The 21054-nt window shown below is 46.4% G+C and overlaps 1 protein-coding gene across 2 annotated transcripts; it reads right to left on the reverse strand.

Moving 5' to 3' along the window:
* Positions 1-2550: 2550 nt before the first annotated feature.
* On the reverse strand, positions 2551-18774 carry METRN (meteorin, glial cell differentiation regulator). Of its 2 annotated transcripts, none has more exons than XM_081887360.1 (4): positions 18291-18774; positions 11681-12105; positions 7013-7072; positions 2551-5113 (listed from the first exon to the last, which is right to left on the reverse strand). In XM_081887360.1, the coding sequence occupies exons 1-4, from the start codon at positions 18377-18379 to the stop codon at positions 4797-4799; spliced, it is 891 nt and encodes a 296-aa protein (XP_081743486.1). In that variant the 5' UTR covers positions 18380-18774; the 3' UTR covers positions 2551-4796. The 2 variants fall into 2 exon arrangements, with proteins under 2 accessions (XP_081743486.1, XP_081743485.1); XM_081887359.1 differs by having other exon boundaries at positions 7013-7078; positions 18291-18773.
* Positions 18775-21054: the final 2280 nt, after the last annotated feature.

Raw genomic sequence — 21054 nt, forward strand, 5'->3', positions numbered from 1 at the left:
CGGATGGGAATTTGGGAGCATGTAAGCATCGAAGCCAGGTCTCTTATGTTTGGCTGGGAAAATCATGTTTAACAAGCCCGCACAATGAGGCCTTGTGGGCTTGAGGCGTATGACAGAAATAAGGCCTGACAGCATCTAGGGTGGGAGCCTCTCGGGCCTCCTTCTCTCGCCTGCCCCTCCTCCAACAAAGCTTTTTCAGCCGTGCAGCCCGCTGCCGCCCACCACTGACAGCCCCAGCACCTCCCTGTTCCCACACACTTCTTCTCCAGCTCCGCGGCTGCTCAGGCTGCCGGCTCCAAATGAGTGAAGATGCAGAGCAAGAATTACCCAAGTAGCACATTTTAGGGTGACGCCTCTTGACTGCTGCAAAGGCTTCATAAGGACATATGAAGAGCCTTCTGGATCAGGGCCATTGGCAGCATCCTGGTCTCACAGTAGCTGAAACCTGTGGGAAACCAGCACATGAGCACTCTCCCCTCCTGTGGTTTCCAGCAACTGAAGCATTACTGCCTCCAACTGTGGGGGCATAGCATACCCAGTGTGGCTGGTAGCCATTGATGGCTCTCTCCTCCATGATTTTTCTATCCTTTGAAAAGCCATCTGGGTTGGTGGCCATGACTGTCTCCTGTGGGAACGAGTTCCATGTGGTCCATAGTGTCCCCAGATTTGCTCTGGGTGGTTGGGGGAACCCCAAGAACAAATTTAGGAGACCTGCAGGGGGACGGGAAGGGGACAAAGTTCCATTGTGGATAGTGGAAGTCATTGTTGGCTCACAGCACCACTCAGCGCTATACAGCATACAGTCCAGGGCATGTATTAGGAGAAAGGATGCATAAAAATGAATATATTCATGACAATATTAATACAAAAGTGTGTACAGTGGTACCTCAGGTTACATACGCTTCAGGTTACATACACTTCAGGTTACAGGCTCCGCTAACCCAGAAATATTACCTTGGGTTAAGAACTTTGCTTCAGGATGAGAACAGAAATTGTGCAACGGCAGCAGGAGGCCCCATTAGCTAAAGTGGTGCTTCAGGTTAAGAACAGTTTCAGGTTAAGAACAGACCTCCAGAACAAATTAAGTTCTTAACCCGAGGTACCACTGTATTAGGGGAAAGTTTGTGCCAAAATGTGTACACGAGTCAAAGCTGCATACAAATGTGTTTATTTGGAGAAACATGCACTAAAATGCTGATGGATTCTCATAAGGAGTTAGTTAAAAGAAAAAGAAAAATGCAAATTGCTGCAGAATTTAAGACTGGAAAGATGAGAAATTGAGAGAACCAAAATTGACTGATCCATTCATCCATTCCTAGTTGTGGGTATCTTTCCAACAGAGGTCCCCAGAATCAGTTAGTGCCAGGGAAGACCCAACTTCAGATCCCCTCCCCGCTGTGAAACTCATGGTGTGACCTTGGGCTGGTCACACTGTCTCAGTCCAACCTACCTTGCAGGATTGTAGTGAATATAAAACCATATACCACCTTAGCAGCACTGGAGGAAGAACAAGATATATATGCAATTTGTTGTGGTTGGTTATTAATGAAATTAGTTGTTGTCACTATTGTTACGATTTCTGTTTTGAGTCTTGAGCTGACCCCCTCAGAAGGCACTGCCAAGGCCTTCTTTGGCTCTGAAGTGGGTGCAACCATTGCCCACCTCTGCATGCTATGCTCTGCCACTTCAAACCTATTCTGCCCAAGGACCTCTTTCCCTTCCTGGGGCCACATGCAAGTGGTAGGCGGGGCCAGAAACAAAAGTGGGTGGGGCAACACATGCTAATTTTACCTTTGCACAGTCGACGAGTTTCTACACAGACTGGCATGTCCCGCTTTCCATCTTCCATCCAGACCAGCAAGAGCTCAAGGCCACATTTCAGCCAGGAAAATACACTGAGGGTGTGAAACAGGGCCAGAGAAGGGCAGGATAGAAGTCTAGAGCAGGCTTCCTCAACCTCGGCCCTCCAGATGTTTTTGGCCTACAACTCCCATGATCCCTAGCTAGCAGGACCAGTGGTCAGGGATGATGGGAATTGTAGTCTCAAAACATCTGGAGGGCCGAGGTTTGAGGAAGCCTGGTCTAGAGGCCCACATTTGGCCCCCCAGGCCTGAGGTTCCCGACCCCTGCTTCTACAACAAGCGCTTTGGCCAATGGAGGAAAACACTTGAAGCAACAGAGCTCTGTGTCCCAATACTTCCATTCTCATCGCTCACTGAGTTGCACTTCTGGGAAACTCGTCAAAGGTGGCAACTGGTCAGTTATTATACGTGTGTGTACTTATGTGTGCAATGCGCAACTCATTGGGATTTTCCGCCTCAGGTGCCAAAATCAATGCTCCGGCCTTGTCCTTCGCTACTGCACATTCCAGAGCTTGTTAAATTATTCGAGCTCGTTTGACCGCTGCTGTTTCGGCTGCTTCCCTAGACAAATAATTATCTAGCTGACCATCCTCCAGCTCTTTCGAGTGCTCCGTTCATTTTGTTTGAAGACTGCCAAGGGGCAAAAGAATAAACCCAGCCAGGGAGAGAAATCACCACAGATCAGGCATTACTAAGAAGCATTTTTAATGTACCCTCCCAGCCCCAAGACAAATGGAAGATTAAAAAAGAACAAATAATGGAAAAGAAATCCCACCATTACAAGCTACATAGAGTCAGATTTGTCTCTCTTGACCTGTACACAGACATGAATATGTACAAAAACTATATTTAAAATATTACAGATCTTCTCAGCATTTTGTTTTGCTTTTGGTCTAAAAATTACTACAGACGGCCCAAATGCATCTGGCAGTGTCTCTCTGACTGTGGTGATTCACTTTATATTAACATTTCACTTTTTAAAAGAAAAGAAAATGAAAGAAACCACACATACACATAAACCTTACAATAGAATTTAGATTTAAAAAACAAAATCTCAAATTTGGTATCGTTATAACTTTAGTGCACATGATACTCCTTCAATCCTCACTTGTAAAAATAATAATAATAATAATTACTGGACTGAAAACTAGTTTTAAGGGTTTACCTAAACTGAGATTTCCAGTGGTTTAATTTAAACTGGATTAATAAAACTGATTTAAGGTGGTTTGTAGACAGGCTAATTTCTGAAGCTTAAATTCTTTTGCTTGCTTGTTTGTTTTGCGTTTTCTGAACCTATATTTTTAAATTTGTTTTTATTAAGTTTTCAAACATGTAAGAACAAACAAGCAAAAGAAAAAAATGACACATATAAAAAACCCACACCTCAACAAGGCGGGGGTCCAACAACATCTGGAGAGAGGCAGGGGGTCCACCCCTAGGTTAGGGACAGGGATTTAAATTTTCTTGCCAGGAAAAAGCTGCAACAATACCTGGGGTTGGGTCCTTAACACCTGAGCTCATCATTGAAGCTGGGTTAGAAATCCATATCCAATGGACTAGATTATCTAGATTTGGAATTCATAGGGGCAGAGAAACATGAAAGGTTGATTGTAATAGGGTTGGGGAACCTGTAGCCCTGCAGGATTTGGGTGTACCTACAAGTTCATCGTCCCTCAACACTGGCCATGCTGTCTACAAATGATGGGAGTTTAGCAACATATGCAGGGCCCACAAGTTGCCTGCCTTTGAACTATAGCCATATCTGTGGCATCTCAAGTGTTATGCTGATTCAGGCTTTTTTTAAAAAAAGGTGTGCACTGAGCAAAGCACGCCAGCAGGAATGAAGGATCCAGGATCCACAATTCAATCAGCTAGGAAAATTCCATGTTGCGATCCAATGGAGCCTGATCCTCCAGAGCCAGCGCAGGAAGAGAGGGGCCAGGCATGCCCGCAATATATCCTGGCCCTGGGCGTGGGGTTAAGCGCTGCCATTGGGCGGTTGGTCCTGTGCCCTGGGGAACACCCTCCAAATTCCTGCCACCACTGGCTGATTTAGCAGCAGGAAATGATCCGGCCTGCCATTCACCAGTTCACATGGAGGTCTGAAGCCCACCTGCAGAACCGCCTGCCCAAGAAGGGGCAAACGGACTTCTCACCTCTACTGCTTGCTCACTTTGTCTTCCTACCTGATGTCTTCTGCCACGTTTGATTGAATGAAGGTGTGCCAAAGGAAAACCAAGACTGTACTTTTTCAAAAGGGAATCTCATTCCTGTTATATTTTTGGTCACTGACCGAGATGTAATCCTGGTGTTTCTCTTGTCAAGGAAGCCGCAGAAGGGAGAGACAGACGAGGTCGCTTTGCAGGCTTCCTTAGCTCATCTAGAAACTGGGAAGGAGGCAAGAGCAGCGAATGAAGTGTCTCCTTGTCTGTGATGCTATTTCCTGTTAGGAGGGATGGTAATGCATATGCGATCCATAGGCAATAGCAATAGGGGTTTGCTGGGGGGAGGGGCAGAACTCAGGAAGGGCATCATGCACTTATTTTTAGGTGTGGGTTTGATTTGGCGCTCCAGTAAATAATAGGATCAAGAAGTCCTGAGCAAGACAACATTTCCCACACTGGGAGAGTCTCAATTCCCTTTATGCAATTTGTGGCATGTTCCAATCTAACCAGAGAGCAGCTCAGTCACCCTTTCGCTTGGCCTACAATTCCTCCCTTTGCTGGAGAGACCCAATGAGAAAGTTATGGGTAGGGCCATCAGTCTCATACAGGAAAGAAAAGAGCTTGTTCCCCCTGGGTTCAAAAGACAGCTCTTGTCTCCCACTGTTAAGCCAGGAAATGCCATTTCCAGCATGGTCACGGTGTGGTTTGTTTGTGTGGATCCTGCCCTCTTGGCAAAATCGACTCCTGCCACCCACTTCCCATCAACAAATCAGTCCAAGGAGACTTCGCAGGGGTTTTCGTGAGCTTGGCGAGCACCCTCATAGATGTGGCGGAAGTCTTTGTAGCGAGGAGCGCAGCTGAGCCAAGCCTCCCCAAAATGCAGCCACCCAGTGAACAGGAAGCTGCCAGGTCCCGGCTTCACCCCACACCGCAGCAGAGTACGGATGCTGCCCGTGGATTTCCCATATTTGCCAACCGGTTGGAACAAGGCAAACTTCTGGCGGTGGATCCGGGTGGCACTGACGCTGATGATGGATTCTTGCGACTCCATGTCATTGGAGACTGTCCGGATATTGCCACGGATGACTGCAGGGGTGGAGAAAACAGAAACGTTTGTTTGTTTTAAATATATATACTGCAGTTTTACAAAACACACACACACAGAGTAAAAACAGCAAATTAAATCCAAATGGACGGCAGTTTAAAGACTAAAAATAGCACAGTCAATGAGATATATCAATACAATGTCAACAATTACTTACAGAGCAGCGACACACTGATAAAACCCAACTGTGTGTATGTGTGTGTGTGAAATCCTACAAACCACAGATGTGCACACACACATGGACGTAATCAAGGGGGAGCAGGGAGGCAGCTGCCCCCCAAATCAAGTAAAACAATAGAAATACTTAACTAACTAATCACATCAGTTCTGCCCCCCCCAAAGTCATGGCCCCCCCCACAAAAATCCTGGCTACGTCCATATGCACACATCATGCATCTAAAGCACATTTAAAGCACATCCCCCTCCCAAAAAATCCTGAGAACTGTAGTTCACCCCTCAACAGTAAGCTTGGGTGGATCCAGAGGCAAAGAGTGGATTGAGCAGGTGATGTGGCCCTTATTTTTGTACAATAGGCTGCACTCCAGCGCTGCAAAAGTCAGATGTTTTGACACACAGCTCTCTCTGTCTTCTACTCAGGAAGCAAGAGGCTTTGCCACAGTTCAAGGACATATTCTGGCTAGGCAAAAGCACTTGAGGTGGTCATGGAGCAGGGGTGGCGAGCGTGGCTTGGAGAGATCTCTGAGGCCCAGACAGAGTTGCCTGGAGGGCCCCACTTGGCCCCAGGCCCCGATATTGGTCCCCCATCCCTGCTTTAGGCAAACAGCAAAACTTACTTGTTTTGGCATGTATTTGACCACAAAAAAATCAGTTATTTTAGTTTGGCTTTGCTTGCTTGGCTTTTATGTATTTGCTGGCATTTCTAAATCAATGCTCTACTTTATTGCTGTCGGGCTTGTTTTATTATTTTTATTTTTCTCAGCCACACTGGCGGTCCCCGCACTGAAAGGCAGCATGGAAACAAAACCAAATCAATCAACAGAAGTGTTTCTGTAGTGGCACCCAGCTCCAAGGCTACAGCTGAGTATAACTGGTCAGATCTAGCCAATTATGGAGAGGAATCCAGCTATTAGCCTGCTTGCACGCAGGTGCCTTTGGCTTCCTCCAAATCAGCAAGAATTAGCCCCTCCGAGATCATTCTGACAGGCTCGTGATCTGATCCGGCGTGGCAAATCCCCTTGTTCTCCTGTTTGACTTCCTGGTTGCCATGGGAACTTTGGAGTGGGCAGCCAGCGGACCCCCTGACCCTCTTCTCCTATTGTTTAGGGTTGCAAATCTGGAGGTTAGCAGAGCGTGCGGGGCAATAATTGGCAACTGCCCACTGAGCCGGACAGCCTTGAGTGTGCAGGCATTTAAAGGGGAGAATGGAAAGGCCACATCGTCCCAGCTGGGGAGCGAGTTGCTCTGTGGGGGCAGCTCTGGCTGCTGGTGCCTCAGCCCGGACTGGCAGGCAGGCAGCTCCTGGTTAGCTACTTAAGCAGCATTCAGGGACAGAGTTCCAGAAGGGCAGACTTTAGCTTTCACAGCTGCACATGCATTATTAAGAGTGATTTCTATGGCATTTTTTCCCATGTAAAAGGAAAAGGCAAAAGAGAGAGCCGTGCAATTAACAGTTCTTAGGTCTGGGTCCCTGGGTAACATTAGGCAAGTAAATCACAATCACAGGGTTGGTTGCAATGGTGAATGCAATAAGGATTGCTAAGCAAATTGGGCAGTCCAGAAGTCTGAAATCCTGAGCGGCTGCTACCAGTCAGTGTGGGCAATACTGAGCTAGATGGACCAATGACTCAGTATAAGGCAGCTTCAATTTACGATGCTGAAGAGAGGAGCGGAAAACTTGATGTTGAGGAAGATGTACTCACCAAAATCACTAGTGCAAACGGCCATCAGAATCTCAGTGTTGTTACACGGACGGCAGCTCCCTGCATCTTCCAAAGAGAAAAAAAGAAACAGTCACTCAAACTGAGTTCATGCCAATTGTTCTTCTTTAGAGAAGGGATGTGGAGAATGAGGGGAGGCAGAAGTTAAAGCGTAGAAAGGCATCGTGAAAAGTTTGCTTCATCTATGGAGGGGAAGGAGAAATAGCAGTCCAGGGCATGTTTGGGCCAGGTGATTTCCACTTGAAAATATGGAAAGTGGCTGGTACACTCTATTCATCTTTGACACTAGGGACTCAGCCTCTGTGGCTAGAGGCATCATTTATCAGCTGTGACTGGTACAATATCATCAACTGCTCCTGGACTGGGAAAACTTGGCCACAGCAGTTCATGCACTGGTTACTTCAAGACTGGATTCCTGCAATGAGCTCTATGTGGGGCTTCTCTGCTGAGCAGGAAGAGCTGGGAAAGATTCCCGGACCAAATGCCTTGAAAGCCACTGCCAGACAATATGTGAGGAACCAGTGCCCCTCCTGAAGTTGTTGAATTGCAATTCCCATCATCGCTGGCTGTTGACCATTCAGACTGACTCCCATCAAGATCTGGAGGGCCACAGTTTCCTCATCCTTGATCAGGAGGGGTGTTGTGGCTAGAGAGTTGGGCTAAAAGCTGGGAGATGAGGCTTTCACAGTTACTCAGCCCTGAAGCTCAATGGGTGACCTTGGGCCAGTCTCTGCCTCTCAGCCTAACCTGCCTCACAGGGTTGTTGCGAGTTTTCAAACTCTTCATGTATTAAATGTCAAGTTGGCCTATGCAGAGGTGGGGTGTTTTTTAAACCTAAATTCTATAAACAAAATTAACTCAACATAAATTCTCACTTTCCATAACTGGATATAGACAGACAGATCGATATGAAACATAAAAAACCCTAAACTAAAAGGTTTAGCTTTAAGCTTCCCCTTCTACGCCTAGTGTTTAATGGAAAGAATATACTTAATAAGAGTTAAGATTTACAGCCAAACAAAATAGAAATTTTGGCATTATGAGCACCACGCTCCAACTAATTGGTCTTCTTAGGTTTAAGTACCTGCAGAAGGTTGCTTGAAACTAGTCAGCTTCTTAGTCTAATCTACCTCACAGGGTTGGATAAAATGGGGGAAGGGAGAACCATGTGTACCGCCCTGAACTCCTTGAAGGAGAAGGCGGGATAGAAATGTAATAAACAAATAGGCCTGACAAAATGGCCTGGCTTGGTAGAAGGCAGACTCCTATTCTCCTAAGATGCTCTCTGGTCACAATCCCATTGGCATTAGAGAGCTAAGCTGGTAGGGCTCAAGTGTGCCTAACTCTGGCCCTAGGTGCCAACATTTCTCAAGACAAAGCCTAGTAAAGCCTTTTTAAAGCCATTCCCCAGTTGGGGAGAATGCCTAGGGTTGCTATGGTAACCATGTTCAGGCCTTATCTGAGATGCAGCTGAACGTCTTGGCGGGTGACTCCGCTACGAGCTGCCGCACACTGGACTTTTGTTAGCTCATAGATGAGGCCGATTAGATGTTCCTTCTTCGGCCTTGTGTTTTCGATTGCTGAGCACACTCCGGACGGCTTGGGTTACTTGCCCACCTCCTCCCCTTGCTGTGAGGGAGGCCCACACAGCATTCGGAGTCCTTGAAATGCAACAACAGCAAAAGGAGTTTCCGCTTTCCTAAGCCTGGGAAGCAAATTAAGACTGTTTCCACGTTTGGTTTGCAAATGCTCTAGCATCAGGGTGCCTCAGAGCATGTGCAGAGTTCCTTTACCCCAAGTAGGGAAAGACTTCTTCTTTTTTTAAAAGGATATATGAGTCATAGTACTCTGACCATTTATAGAAAGCTGTTGCTTTGTGAAAGGAACGCTTTCTTGCCTGCCTGGAGAAAGCCCAGTGTGCTGTTTGAGCCTGGAATTGCTGAACCAACTCTTGGATTGGGCTATGGCACTGCGCAAGGGAATGAGCCACATCCATTGTCCCACAGACTTTTGACCCTGGCCCCACCCAGCACTGAAATGTGGCCCCTGGAAAGTTGACCACGAGGGAATGCAGCCCCAGGGCTGAAAAAGCTTCTTCACACAGGCTAAAAAGGACACCATTCTAATCAGGACATAAATTTTCTGGTTGTGTGGCAACCTTATTTCCACACCAAGGAAAAAGCAAACAGCCCCAGCTACATGCACTCTTTCTTTCCAGCAGGACCTATAATAGCCCTGAAGGTAATGTTTCTTCCTTATTTATTTTGTTTAATTTTACATTTATAGCCTCCTTTTCCTTCAAGGAGCTCAAGGCAACCCTGTGTGCTAGGTTAGGCTGAGAGGCAATGACTAGCCCAGCGAGCTTCATAGCTGAGTGGGGATTTGAACCCAGGTCTCCCAGGCTCTAGTTCAGCACTCTAATCACTACACCACAGTGGCTCATGATCCTATGCATGTGCCACTTGTAGCACAATAGGCATAAGAATATGATGCAAATATTCATCTGTTCCAGGATTCAGTTCCTAGCAATATCCAGGGAAATGATTCTGGAAAGCTGAGAAATAGAGCTTGAGAGCACTGAGCCTCCCTTGATCTTTTCTTCCCTGAATGGGGATGGGGGATGAATTCAATTCAGTTCATGTTCAAAGGTAATGTACATTTTCCAAAACAATATGCAAACCGAAACGCATCTATCTTTCAAAACGGGAGCTTCTCCAAATTTTGCAATGCATTTCCCCAGCCAAATAATGTGCGCAAAAATGCACATACTGGGGTAAAGCATGCATAAAATGCATATATTAGTGGAAATAATATAGAGAAATGCATTATATTAGGGGAAATTGGTTTGCAAAGATGTGTATATTAGGGCAGATTGCATAGTAAATGTGCATATTAGGAGAACTTCATGGATGGGAACTAAAAAAAAAGCTTATGTAGAAATAATAGAATTGTAGAGTTGGAAGTGACCATGAACATCATTTAGTCCAAACCCCTGTAATGCAGGAATCGTTTGCCCAACATGGGGCTTAAACCCGTGACCCTGAGATTAAGAGTCACATGCTTTAGCAGCTGAGCTAAAATGGGAGGAATTGTACTGGAAAAGTGAGAAACTGAGAAAGCCTGCAATTGACATATTTGTCTATCCCTACCTCCTAAGTGTCAACTTCAGATTTCAAAGGATCCTGGGCAAAATATCCTGAGTGAATTTTGACCTACAAAGTCTTATACAGGGGGACCCCTAGGTGAGCCTACCTGGCCCCTGAGATCATCATCCAAAGCTCTTCCCTGCAAGCCAGGCACAGAGTGTGGTGTCAAGAGAAAGAGCCTCCACTGCAGTAAGCCCTTCTGTATGGAATGCTCTCCCTAGGGAGGCCTGCCTGGCCCCAAACTTAGCATCACTGCAGCGCCAGGCAAATATATATTTCCTTTCCTGGGGATTGTTGGCAGCACCAATGCTATTACATTTTATTATATTCTTTTAAATATGTTTTTGAATATTTATTTCTGTATTTTCCACTTACTTGTATATTGCTTCAAGACCTTTTAGCGAGAAGCAATATACACATTTAATAAACCTAAAACTAAAACCTTGCCCCTCCTTGCCAGTGTCACTATCACTGCCCATTGGCTTGCTATCTTCTTCTGGGCCAAATGTGCATTACTGCAAGGCAGAGGGAAAGAGCCAGCTAAGAGGATGCTGGTCCTATTCCCTTGCCTTTTTCACTGCTCATTTGGCAGAAGGCAGGTGAACAGCCAGCAACAGGGAGGAATGCTGATTATGCTGACCCTGGCCCTCTCCCGAATCTTGTATTCAGAGGAATACCATCTTTCACAGAATCAAAGAGTTGGAAGGGACCACAAGGGTCATCTAGTCCAACCTTCTGCAATGCAGGAACCCTTTGCCCAATCTGGGGTTCTAACCCACAACCCTGAGATTAAAAGTCTCATGCTTTGAATGTGGGGGTTCCATAAGTAAAGGTTAAGGAACTATACCAAACTGCTCTACTTCAGAGTTGTTTGTCCTTCAACTTATATTCCTCTTGAAGAAAAGCAGAACCAATTTTGAGTTTGGGGGTCCCAAGGTCCAAGGAACTGGGTGAATTGAGTGCCCCCCAGCAGCAGAACTTCCTTGGTCTATGTTAGATTTCTGAAAATGGGCATATACCTACTGCCCTGTAATCCTACCCTGATCTGGAAGCGGGAGAGAAGAAGTGTCCCTCTGACATTTCCCTGTACAGTTTTATGAAAGGGGGGGGGTCACATTTATTTTAAGCTGAATCCACAATTATGTCATGCTTAAGGAGGCTTAACTCTGTTTTGGCATGATGGCTAAATTGACAAAGTTACAGCCCCCTGCACCATGGAAATGGAAGTGGTGAGATGGTAAAACAACAGTAAACCATGGGTTGCCTATATGTTTGGAAGCTCAAACCATGGTTTGGGTTCTAAACCACGCTTAGTGCAAGCCATGATTTGGCACGGCTGAATGGACTCTTGGTCTTGCACAAGAACCTCTCCATGCTCACATGTGGAGAAGATGGTTGTTTCTGGGTTTGATAAGCTAGAAGATAAAAGCTTGAGAAAATACTACCACGGATGCATCACAAATGTTCCCTTCAAACCCAGCCATGAAAGCCAAAAGAACTTTACCTTCCATGCTGAGGTTTCTGGACGGCCACGAGAAGCGGGAGTTCCAGTCACCCCGCAGCTCGTAGCGGAAGGCAGCAATCCGGCGGCTGATGTCCTGGTGCAAGGTGGACTGGAGGAACAGGGCAACCTTCTCCTTGGGCAGCCAGCTAAAACAGCGCACCTTGGGCTGCAAGGTAGCGTCGGCCTCCGAGAGGAGGAGCTCCAAGACACCGTCCCTCTCCAAGTAAATCTGAGCTCCTCGGAAGCTGTTGGAGGACTTGATGCAGGCTGTCACCCGCCTGGGGTTTTCTCTGCCGGTGGTGCCTGTGGGAAGGCGGGGGAAAAGGCTCAGGCGCAAGGCTCCCGCTGGGTACAACCACTCCAGGGATCCCTCAGCACAGTGCAAGGAGATCTGTTCCACGCTGCCCGATTCCTGCGACAGACCACTGCAAGGGATAGCGGAATGGAGTTAGTATAACAAGGAAGCCGGGGCAGTTTCGTCTCTTCCCAAGAAAGTCAGGACATACATCAGTCAGGTAAAGGGACCCCTGACCATTAGGTCCAATTGTGACCGACTCTGGGGTTGCGGCGCCCATCTCGCTTTATTGGCCGAGGGAGCCGGCGTACAGCTTCCGGGTCATGTGACCAGCATGACTAAGCCGCTTCTGGCGAACCAGAGCAGCGCACGGAAATGCCGTTTACCTTCCCGCCAGAGCAGTACCTATTTATCTACTTTGACGTGCTTTCGAACTGCTAGGTTGGCAGGAGCAGGGACCGAGCAACGGGAGCTCACCCCGTCGCGGGGATTTGAACTGCCGACCTTCTGAGTCCTAGGCTCTGTGGTTTAACCCACAGCGCCACTGGTGTTCCACATCAGTCAGGTAGAAGGCAATAACTAGTTTCGTAAGAATATCAGTAAAGAGAGGCAAGTTAGGGCTGAGAAGGGGTTTGAAAGGGTGTGAGAGGTGAGACATTGGAGAACAGAGCTGTGTGTACTACATAGCACCCTCCCAAGCTAGTCTGCTGCTCTCAGGTGTGAAAAATGTCTACCCATCACCAATGGCCAGTGCAGTGGACCAGGGTCAGCCCACCCATGAGGCACACTGGAGCAGCCTCCAGACAGCTGAGGGGGTGCCGCTGCTGTGCCACATGCTCCATTCCAGCCTCTTTTTAATCCCTGGGCTGCCTCCAGGCAATGGTGCCCCCAGAGAGGAGGAAGAGGCAGGGCAGTGGCTTTTCCAGTTTTTCCTGGAGCGACCAAACATCCTGGGCTGTCCTGCAGTGGTGTATGGCATGGAGTGGCAACACCAGCATCTGGTCCATTGCTGTAAGAAAAAAAGATTTATTGGGCCACCCCTGACTATTGCTGCTGTTCTCCAGCACCTAACTAATGTCAGAGCTGGCCCTGGCGGCTGGAGAACTCTCAGGGAGACACAGTGGCCAATAATGAGTCCCATGAGTATTTCTCAACCACATTCTCAGAGCTTGCCTCTGCATCATTAACACCTGTTCAGATTGCCCTTCTCTCCCCAGTTAGAGTTGCCCCTTACTCTTTGTCAAAACAGATGAAATGCATCACAAAAAATGACAAAAGACACAGATTTGTACAAACTCTAAATATGCCAGTGCAAAAGCTTTTTTGTGGTTATCTTCACCGGTACGGAGCAGTGTAACCTCTTTTTTCGCTGACCATGGCAGCCATTTTGTTCTGGCGCTCACAGCATTTTTATCAATATGAGTACTGGCACTTTGTTTTTCACCTCCACCAAAAATGTATGGTCCTAGCGTATATGTAAAAATGAAAATTTAGACATAATCACTCTACTTTAAACAGAACTACATCTCAGCAGAAGGAGGAAGTTGGTGACCTGTTTGGTGGCTTAGGTGCTAAACATTTGTAAATAAGTTGAAGGTTCCTGCCAATCTCCCTTCTTATTGTTATAACACAATGAAGTTTAACTCAGAGGAGATTCAGTTACCCTGAGCCTAAGTTAGACCTGTCCGTTAATCTCCATGGGTTTACTGTGAGTAGGACTAGCATTGGCTAGAGCCCATTATCTGGATTTAGGCCACACAGCAGAGGAAGGGAAGAAATTCCAGTGTCAGGGCTGCATTCACTACTGGAAAACCTTCCAGGGGCCACATGCCAGTGGTGGGAAGGGCCAGAGCCCAAAGCGGGTGGAGCAACATATGTCCACTTCCCTACTGTCCACATGGTGTCACACACTCTTCTCTATCTTGCATCCAGACAAACCAGAGGCATTACCAGAGTATAGGGATGGAGCTCAGCCTCGCAAAACACTCAGGTTGCAACGCAGGAGCCACTGGGGGTGTGGCTTATTAGAAAAGGGCGTGGCCTGGAGAGAGTTCCGAGGGCCAGAGACCTGGAGGGCTGCACTTGGCTGCTGGGCCCAAGGTTCCCCACCCTTGGAACAGAGGACTTTCCCCTGTAAAGTAGGACACCTGGACATCCTATTCCCAATCCATGGACAGAAAAGATGTCTCTTGCAGCACGATGCCGTCCAGATGGTTGAAGACTCTGGAGCGACTTGCCATTTCGCAGCAAAAGTGACTCATCTGCTCTGCAAAGGATCAAGATCACTGAGAAACAGATGCGGCAGCTGTGTCACACACCCGACACGCCCCTCCGAAACCCTGTTATGCTGCCCTCTAGAGGCCCCACAAAAGCAAACGCATTATGCTAGAAGACACAGTGGGCCACTTCTTTATGAATGAAGTCTGAGGGTTCCCCTGTTCATGGACTGCAGTACATGGTTCATTCATATTCATAGAATACTCAGAAAACAGAAGGTTTGTGTAGCCAACTAAGTTTTACTCAGGGTAGACCTATTAAGATGAATGTGCACAAATAAGTCATGCCCACTAATTTATGTGAGTCTTCTCTGAGTAGAACTAACCCACAAGGTTGAATTCTTCAAAGCTCTTGCAATCTAAATTATTCTGCCCTGCAGCTGTGAGTTATTTTCAAAAGGCTGATTTGCCTGCAGATACCTCCCCGCCTCCCATTTTCATCTTGGACATTCTGCAAAGGACACAGGAGGAAGAACAGTTGTCCTACAGGATTAAGGAGAGGAACAAGCACACACACCCTTTTTTTATACTCCCCCCTTCATTTTAAGGCTTAAAAAAGAAGTGGTTGGTACATAGTCTATGACCTCTGGGTCAGATTATACTGGGCAATCTCAATCAATACTGGTTAGTCATCAACCCTGGAAAAATGCAAGTTTCTGAGTTCAATTATTTTCATATAAAAAGACCTATTAAACTATGCCTTCAATAAGATCTAAAGGGTTCAGTGCAATTTGCAAATGTTGCAGAATCCACCCGCAATAAAGCACCAGTCTGCAGGGACCCTCGCTTATCCTGACTCCCCTTCCTCTTATGTTTTCCCTATGTTGCATTTTGGTTCATAAACCCATCAGGATGGAGACTCGTCCGCTTGCACTCCCTAAAAAGTGTAATGCTCAGTGATTTTGTAATAACGATGAAAATAATAATAATAAGACACACAACAACTATCGTCAGCTGTCTGTGGCTCAACAGCTGAATTGATTCAGCTGAGCTGCAGCAGGAACCTTTGCTCTATAAGGTAGCAAGGGCCTGGACTGCCCCACCTCCCCCGGGGAACAGCTGCTAAAAGAGGGGAAACTGAAACAGAGCATTTGCTCACCAAACCCAGCATGGCTTGTTCAGTGAGACTTTTTAAAAAAACCACCAGCTTTCAAAGCTCCCCCACAACCTAACAATGTTGTCATTCTTCCTTGCATTTCCCACAGGATACAACTATACTAAATTACATGGGAAGGAAATAAATTGTGGTGAATTTATGATAATTCCAATGCAAACTGTCAATACATTCTCTGAGTGCATTTCAAGTGCAAGGTTACCATTTAAGCTGAAACGTGCAAAAAACAACAACAAATCTCCAGTATTTCACAGCTCGGCTACTGTATTGCATGCCACAAGGGGCTGCCATACAGACGAGGCTAAACTGGCCAAGCCAGCCATGCTCCAATCTCTGCATTGACCTCTCATGGTCTCTGCTTAATATGATGTCCTGTAAGTGGCCAGACACAGGAGCTGACTCCTTCCCTCCAGCCTACCCCACCATCGCTGCGTCACATTTCAGCATTCCACACAAAGGAAGTATGACGTGTTCTTTTGTTGCTTTTTGAAATTGGGAAGCGCCATAGCTCAGTGGTAGAACCTCTGCTTTGTATGTAGAAGGTATCAGGGCCAATCCCTGTCTGAAACCCTGGAGAGCTGCTGCCCATCAGTCTAGAAAACATCAGCCTAGATCAGGGGTGCCCAAACTATTTTCAAAGAGGGCCAAACAAGTGTGAAGGCCGACCAAAGTTGTTGAGCTTTTTATGATTTCACCCCAAAGTTGTTGAGGTTGTTTTGTTTTTTTTAGGATTGAAGTTTGTAGGATTGAAGGTTTTTTTGTAGAATTTTACCCCAATATGGATTTTGGACATGCCTGGCCTAGATGGACTAGTGGTCTGACTCAGTATAAGACAGCAAAAGTACCCTGCTGCATCAGACCAATGGCTCGTCTAGTCCAACATCCTGTTCTCATGGTGGCCAAACAGATGACTGTGAGACAGCCGCAAGCAACACCCAAGCCCAAGAGCACTGTCCTCTCCTGCAGTTTCCAACAAGTGGCATTCAGACACGTTACTACCTCCAACTGTGGAGGAATCGCATAGCCACCATATTCAGGTATCAGAAACATTTTGAGTCCCACAAGCCACAATAGCTCAGAAGCATTCGGTATAACTCCAGTGTTTTCTCCTCTAGCCAGTGGTGCCATTAGGACAGGACTTTAGGGCAGATGAACATGTGGTGGAATGTTCATCAAAAGTTTGGTAGTTCAGGCCCACCCAGGGATGTCTGTGGGTGGTTAGGGGGCTGGACCAGATGACCCTGGGGGTCCCCTTCCAACTCTACATTTCTATGATTCTATGGTGGGGCCCCAACTCAGCAGAATAAGAAACAGGGCCCTGGAACGCAACAGGGCTGGCTCAACACATTTTGATGGAAGCAAAGGAAAACCCATTACTGGGGGTGGGGCGATAGGGATTTAGGACCATAAATCCCACCGTCTAAAATTACCCAGTTATACCATTGCCTCCAGCCACACAGCTTGTCAAATTATTATTATTTTTTAAAGCAGAGGCTTCGGTCCAGCGCAGCTGTTCTTATGACCCCCTGCCTCTCAATCCAGGCGTGCATGCACTGAAGTGTGGTCAGCATTCTGGACACCAGCACATCAACTAGTGTCACAAACCAGCTTCAATTATAGAAAGGTTGGATATAATATTAAAAAAACAAACTAAGCCATTCTGGTGCCAAATTCAGAAATCTTTATGGATTCGGTTTGCTACTGCAGCACACATTGCAAAAAGGGCTGCCCTATTTAATCGGTTGCTCGGAAAACGAAGAAAAACTTGTAGCACACTAAAATGATGCCTCTAGCTAATCATACAATTGCAGAGTTAGAAGGAACCATGAGGGTTATTTAGTTCAACCCCCTGTAATGCAGGAATCTTTGGCCCAACATGGGGCTCAAACATGCGACCCTGAGATTAACAGTGTCATGCTCCACCAACTGAGCCAATTTAGCAATCCCCAGGCAGAAGTTTTTCTCCTATGTTACAGTACATTTTATTTTGCAGTACTTATAAGATTCAAATGACAAGCACCATCCTAAAAGAGTCCACAAAACCACTCCATCAGTTTCAGCCAGTATAAGTTAGGCGTCCCTAGCAGAAGACCAGAATTATGGTCTGTGCACAAGGATGGTTTAGGGCAATCAATGTTTACTAAGCCAGGAGGAAAGTTAAACTCTCAAATAAGTATGACCTCACTTGTCTTTCTGGTAAACCATTGTCAAAGAACAGTAGGAGATTCCAATACTTCTCTCTCTCTCTTATCCATAAAATATCAGAACAAGTTAGGCTGCAATCCTTTTCCACTGAACTCAGTAAGTCATATTTTTGAGTATGCACATATAGAATTGCACTCCATTTTTTTGGGGGGGTACAATAACCAGCAGCCAAGTCCCATTGTAATTCCATGAAAAACCTAAAATCAATCAGTTAAGGAGGATGCCAAACCAACACCAGGACATGGTTTTGCAACATAAAAGGCCCAGTTAAGGAGACTCATCCCCAGCTCCCTTTGCAAAACCCTGAAGGGAATCTGACCCTGCTCTTTATAAGAAGCTGTGGGTTGTAGCCACTGTTGGTTCTAACTCAGAGTAGACCCCACTGAAGATAATGAGCCTGGCTCACTTAGGCCCATTCATTTCGATGGGTCTACTCTGTGTAGAACTTAGTTGGCTAGACAAGCCCGGGACTCACACCCTGCACTGCTTCCGCATCCAAAATCTAATTTATTTTTCTGCCTGTCTCCTTGAACTGCTGTTGCACCACTGACTCCCTTAATTCTTACCAGGACTTATTCTAACTCTAAGGTTTGAAGAACCTACGTAACCCAGTATTTCGAAGAGAGAAGGAAAAACCTCTGCAGATGAATGAAGGTCAAACAGCATCACTTTTCGACTACACGTTTTGAAGGCAAGAAATTTGTCCGTATTAATACCTACCTCCCCCTCCAGCTACACTGATCTTCTGAGTAATTGCAAAGGGCTGTATGCAGAAGAACTAAGCCCAGGAGCCCCAACGCCAAAGACATCTTAAGGTCTCTAACTCCTGGGCAAAGAAGCAGGAGAGGAGAAGAATCAAATGTAGGGGAACGAATCCTTTTGGAGCACCATCCTGGAATGTGCTGGCGGAGTTAGGAACGCCCGAGTCTCCCCACCATCCATCTCCTCCCTCTGCCGGCTTTCTTCTGGCTCCTCGCAAGGAATCCCCCGCTTTCTCTTCCTTTCTCCTCTTTTTCAGGCTGCAAAATAGCGCGTCCTCGCCCCCGCTCGCTGCGAGAGACGCTGCAATCGGGGGCAAGACAGACCTGGAGAGAGATGGGAAGCTCCCGAGATTCTCATGGTGAGTTTGAAACGGACTATATAAGACGCCCGCAGAGCGCAAGGCAGTTTCAACCCGGGCGGAGGAAAGAGCCGGGAGTGTATGGGGTGGGGGGGTGGGGTGGAGATCCTCTGCGGTTTCCCAATCAAAACCAAGCTGGGAAACTTTCGGCCAATCGGAATGCAGGCAAAGGGGAGGGTGCGATTCTCCGCTAGATTAGCAAGTAGTGGTTCTGAGAACAATGTGATTTCAAAAAAAAGGGGGCGACGGACGGACGGACTCTGAAAATATTTTTCTCCAGATGTGTGGAAGTCCATTGCAGGCAGAGGCAGGCAGGCATTACTTTCAGAGTTTTGAGTGCATTTAAATTAAGTCATCATTTAAATCCCTATAGGATTAGGAGCAATTAGAAGTTGTGAGTTTGGGAATTGCTTTTTCAAAGGAGGCAAAAATATTGTTTCGGAGAGTGAGAAATTCAGGGTTTGTTTTGTTTTGTTTTGTTATTTATAACTAACTTTTCTTTACAAGTTACAAAGTGCAACAGTTCAAGATAAGCGAACAAAATTCCCTCAACATTCCCATCCCCCCCTATATTCACCTCACTCCTCTCCCCCCCCCCCCACTGCTTCTAGATTACTCCCTAGAGAATGTGACCACATAGAATCTTTCATAGAATCAGAGTTGGAAGGGACCACCAGGGTCATCTACTAGTCCAACTCTCTGCAATGCAGAAATCTTTTGCCCCATGTGGGGCTTGAACCCACAACCTTGAGGTTAAGAGTCTCATGCTCTACCAACTGAGCTATCTTATTTAGAGTTGGAAGGCACTGGAGAGTCATCTATCCAACCCTCCTGGTCCTTTCCAGTTCTACAATTCTATGATTATAATTTTTCCCAAGGTTGAGGAGGTGGTTTTTGCCTACATTTGGATGCTGTTGGATACAGTGAGACCCATGTCAGAGACACAGAAGAGCGCACAGCTAAAAACCTCACAAATTACATTTAAAAATCACTTTTTTGGGGGGGGGGGTATTTGAATTTCCAGGTAGCTCCAGTGTGTTTCAAAAGTTTGTGCAAATAAGTCGCTAGGGACTATTTCTCCCAAAGAATCATGGGAACCATAGTTTATTAGGTGTCCTGAGAAGTGTAGCTCTGTGGGGGGGGGGGACTACAATTCCCAAGATTCTTGGCAGAGGGAGTTGTGTGTTTGAAATGTATGTTGGATATGCTTGAAATGTGTGGTGTGGATCTGCTCTCATCAGTTTATTGCATTTCCTGAGTAACAGATCCAGTTCTGAATCAACAATTAGCATTTCACAGTGCAATCTGAACCATGTCTACTCAAAAGTCAAGGCCTGCTGAATTAAATGGGGTTTACTCTTGGGTAAGTGGAGCTCGGATTGCAGCCCAAGTTGCTAATTTGCACTGATCAACTGATTAAAGGCTGCAGCTTGACTTTGCATCCAACTTCCTTCCTCTTTATTTTTTTAACACCACCACCACAACCTTGATTAGGAACCTTATGCTGTGACTACTGACATTCTTTGTAACTAGAGATTTGGCAGGATTAGACCCAAAGGAATTCTTATCCAAGCTTCATTAATGCCAGGCAGTGATGCAATCCAGCCACAGTGCATTTTAAGACTTCTGCAAACATTTAATAAAAGAGAACCCCACCACTGTTCTGCTCCCCACCAAACCGCTGCTGTTATTATTAGCCTGTTCATTAGAACACCATACAAACCCACCACAAGCCTCTTCTATTTATTCCTTCCCCTCCTCCTCTGCTCCAGACACCATTGTCCCCAGGTTTAACAAACCCTCCAATTAATTACATTTCCATCGGAGTGACAGCCCGCCAAAATGTTTGAAATAAACACGGAACAATTGCGATGCAGTGATATAGGCTGAAGAACAAAGCGTCCGGAGGGGGGGTGGAGCAGAATGAAAATGAGGGATTGTAAATTTTGATGGGAGAAAGAGAGGAATGAGGGAGGGGAGGGGGAGGGCAGACCAGAGAGTGCATTTGGGATGCAGCCTGTGAAAAGGGGACAGTGGAACAAGACAATCTGTCGGAATCCATAGAGAATGAATTCAGAGCATAAATAAGTCCTGGCACTGTCAATGTATTAAAGCTCCTATCTGCTGCTAAAGCAACACTTGTGGGGAAGACACTTGCTTTGCATGCAGCAAGGTTCCAGGTTCCATCACTGGCGTCTCCAGGTAGGGCTGTGAAAGACTCCTGTCTGAAACCTTGCAAGCCAGTGTAGACAATGCTGAGGTCAATGGACCAATGGTCTGATTTGCTACGAGGCAGGGTGCTATATATGTTGAATTTTTCCAGTGGGGAAGGGCTGCAGCCCAGTGGCAGAACACCTGCTTGGA

Source organism: Podarcis melisellensis (genome assembly GCF_964234715.1).
Source record: "Podarcis melisellensis genome assembly, chromosome: 14".
Lineage (NCBI taxonomy): Eukaryota > Metazoa > Chordata > Lepidosauria > Squamata > Lacertidae > Podarcis > Podarcis melisellensis.

Excerpts from the sequence above, each read along its gene's own strand:
- METRN (XM_081887359.1), bottom strand. The coding sequence starts at position 18,379 with ATGTCTTTGGCGTTGGGGCTCCTGGGCTTAGTTCTTCTGCATACAGCC. Across the intron at positions 7,079-11,680 it reads CAGAAACCTCAGCATGGAAG|ATGCAGGGAGCTGCCGTCCG; the intron begins GTAAAGTTCTTT and ends TCTCTTTGGAAG. Across the intron at positions 5,114-7,012 it reads CGTTTGCACTAGTGATTTTG|TCATCCGTGGCAATATCCGG; the intron begins GTGAGTACATCT and ends CCACCCCTGCAG.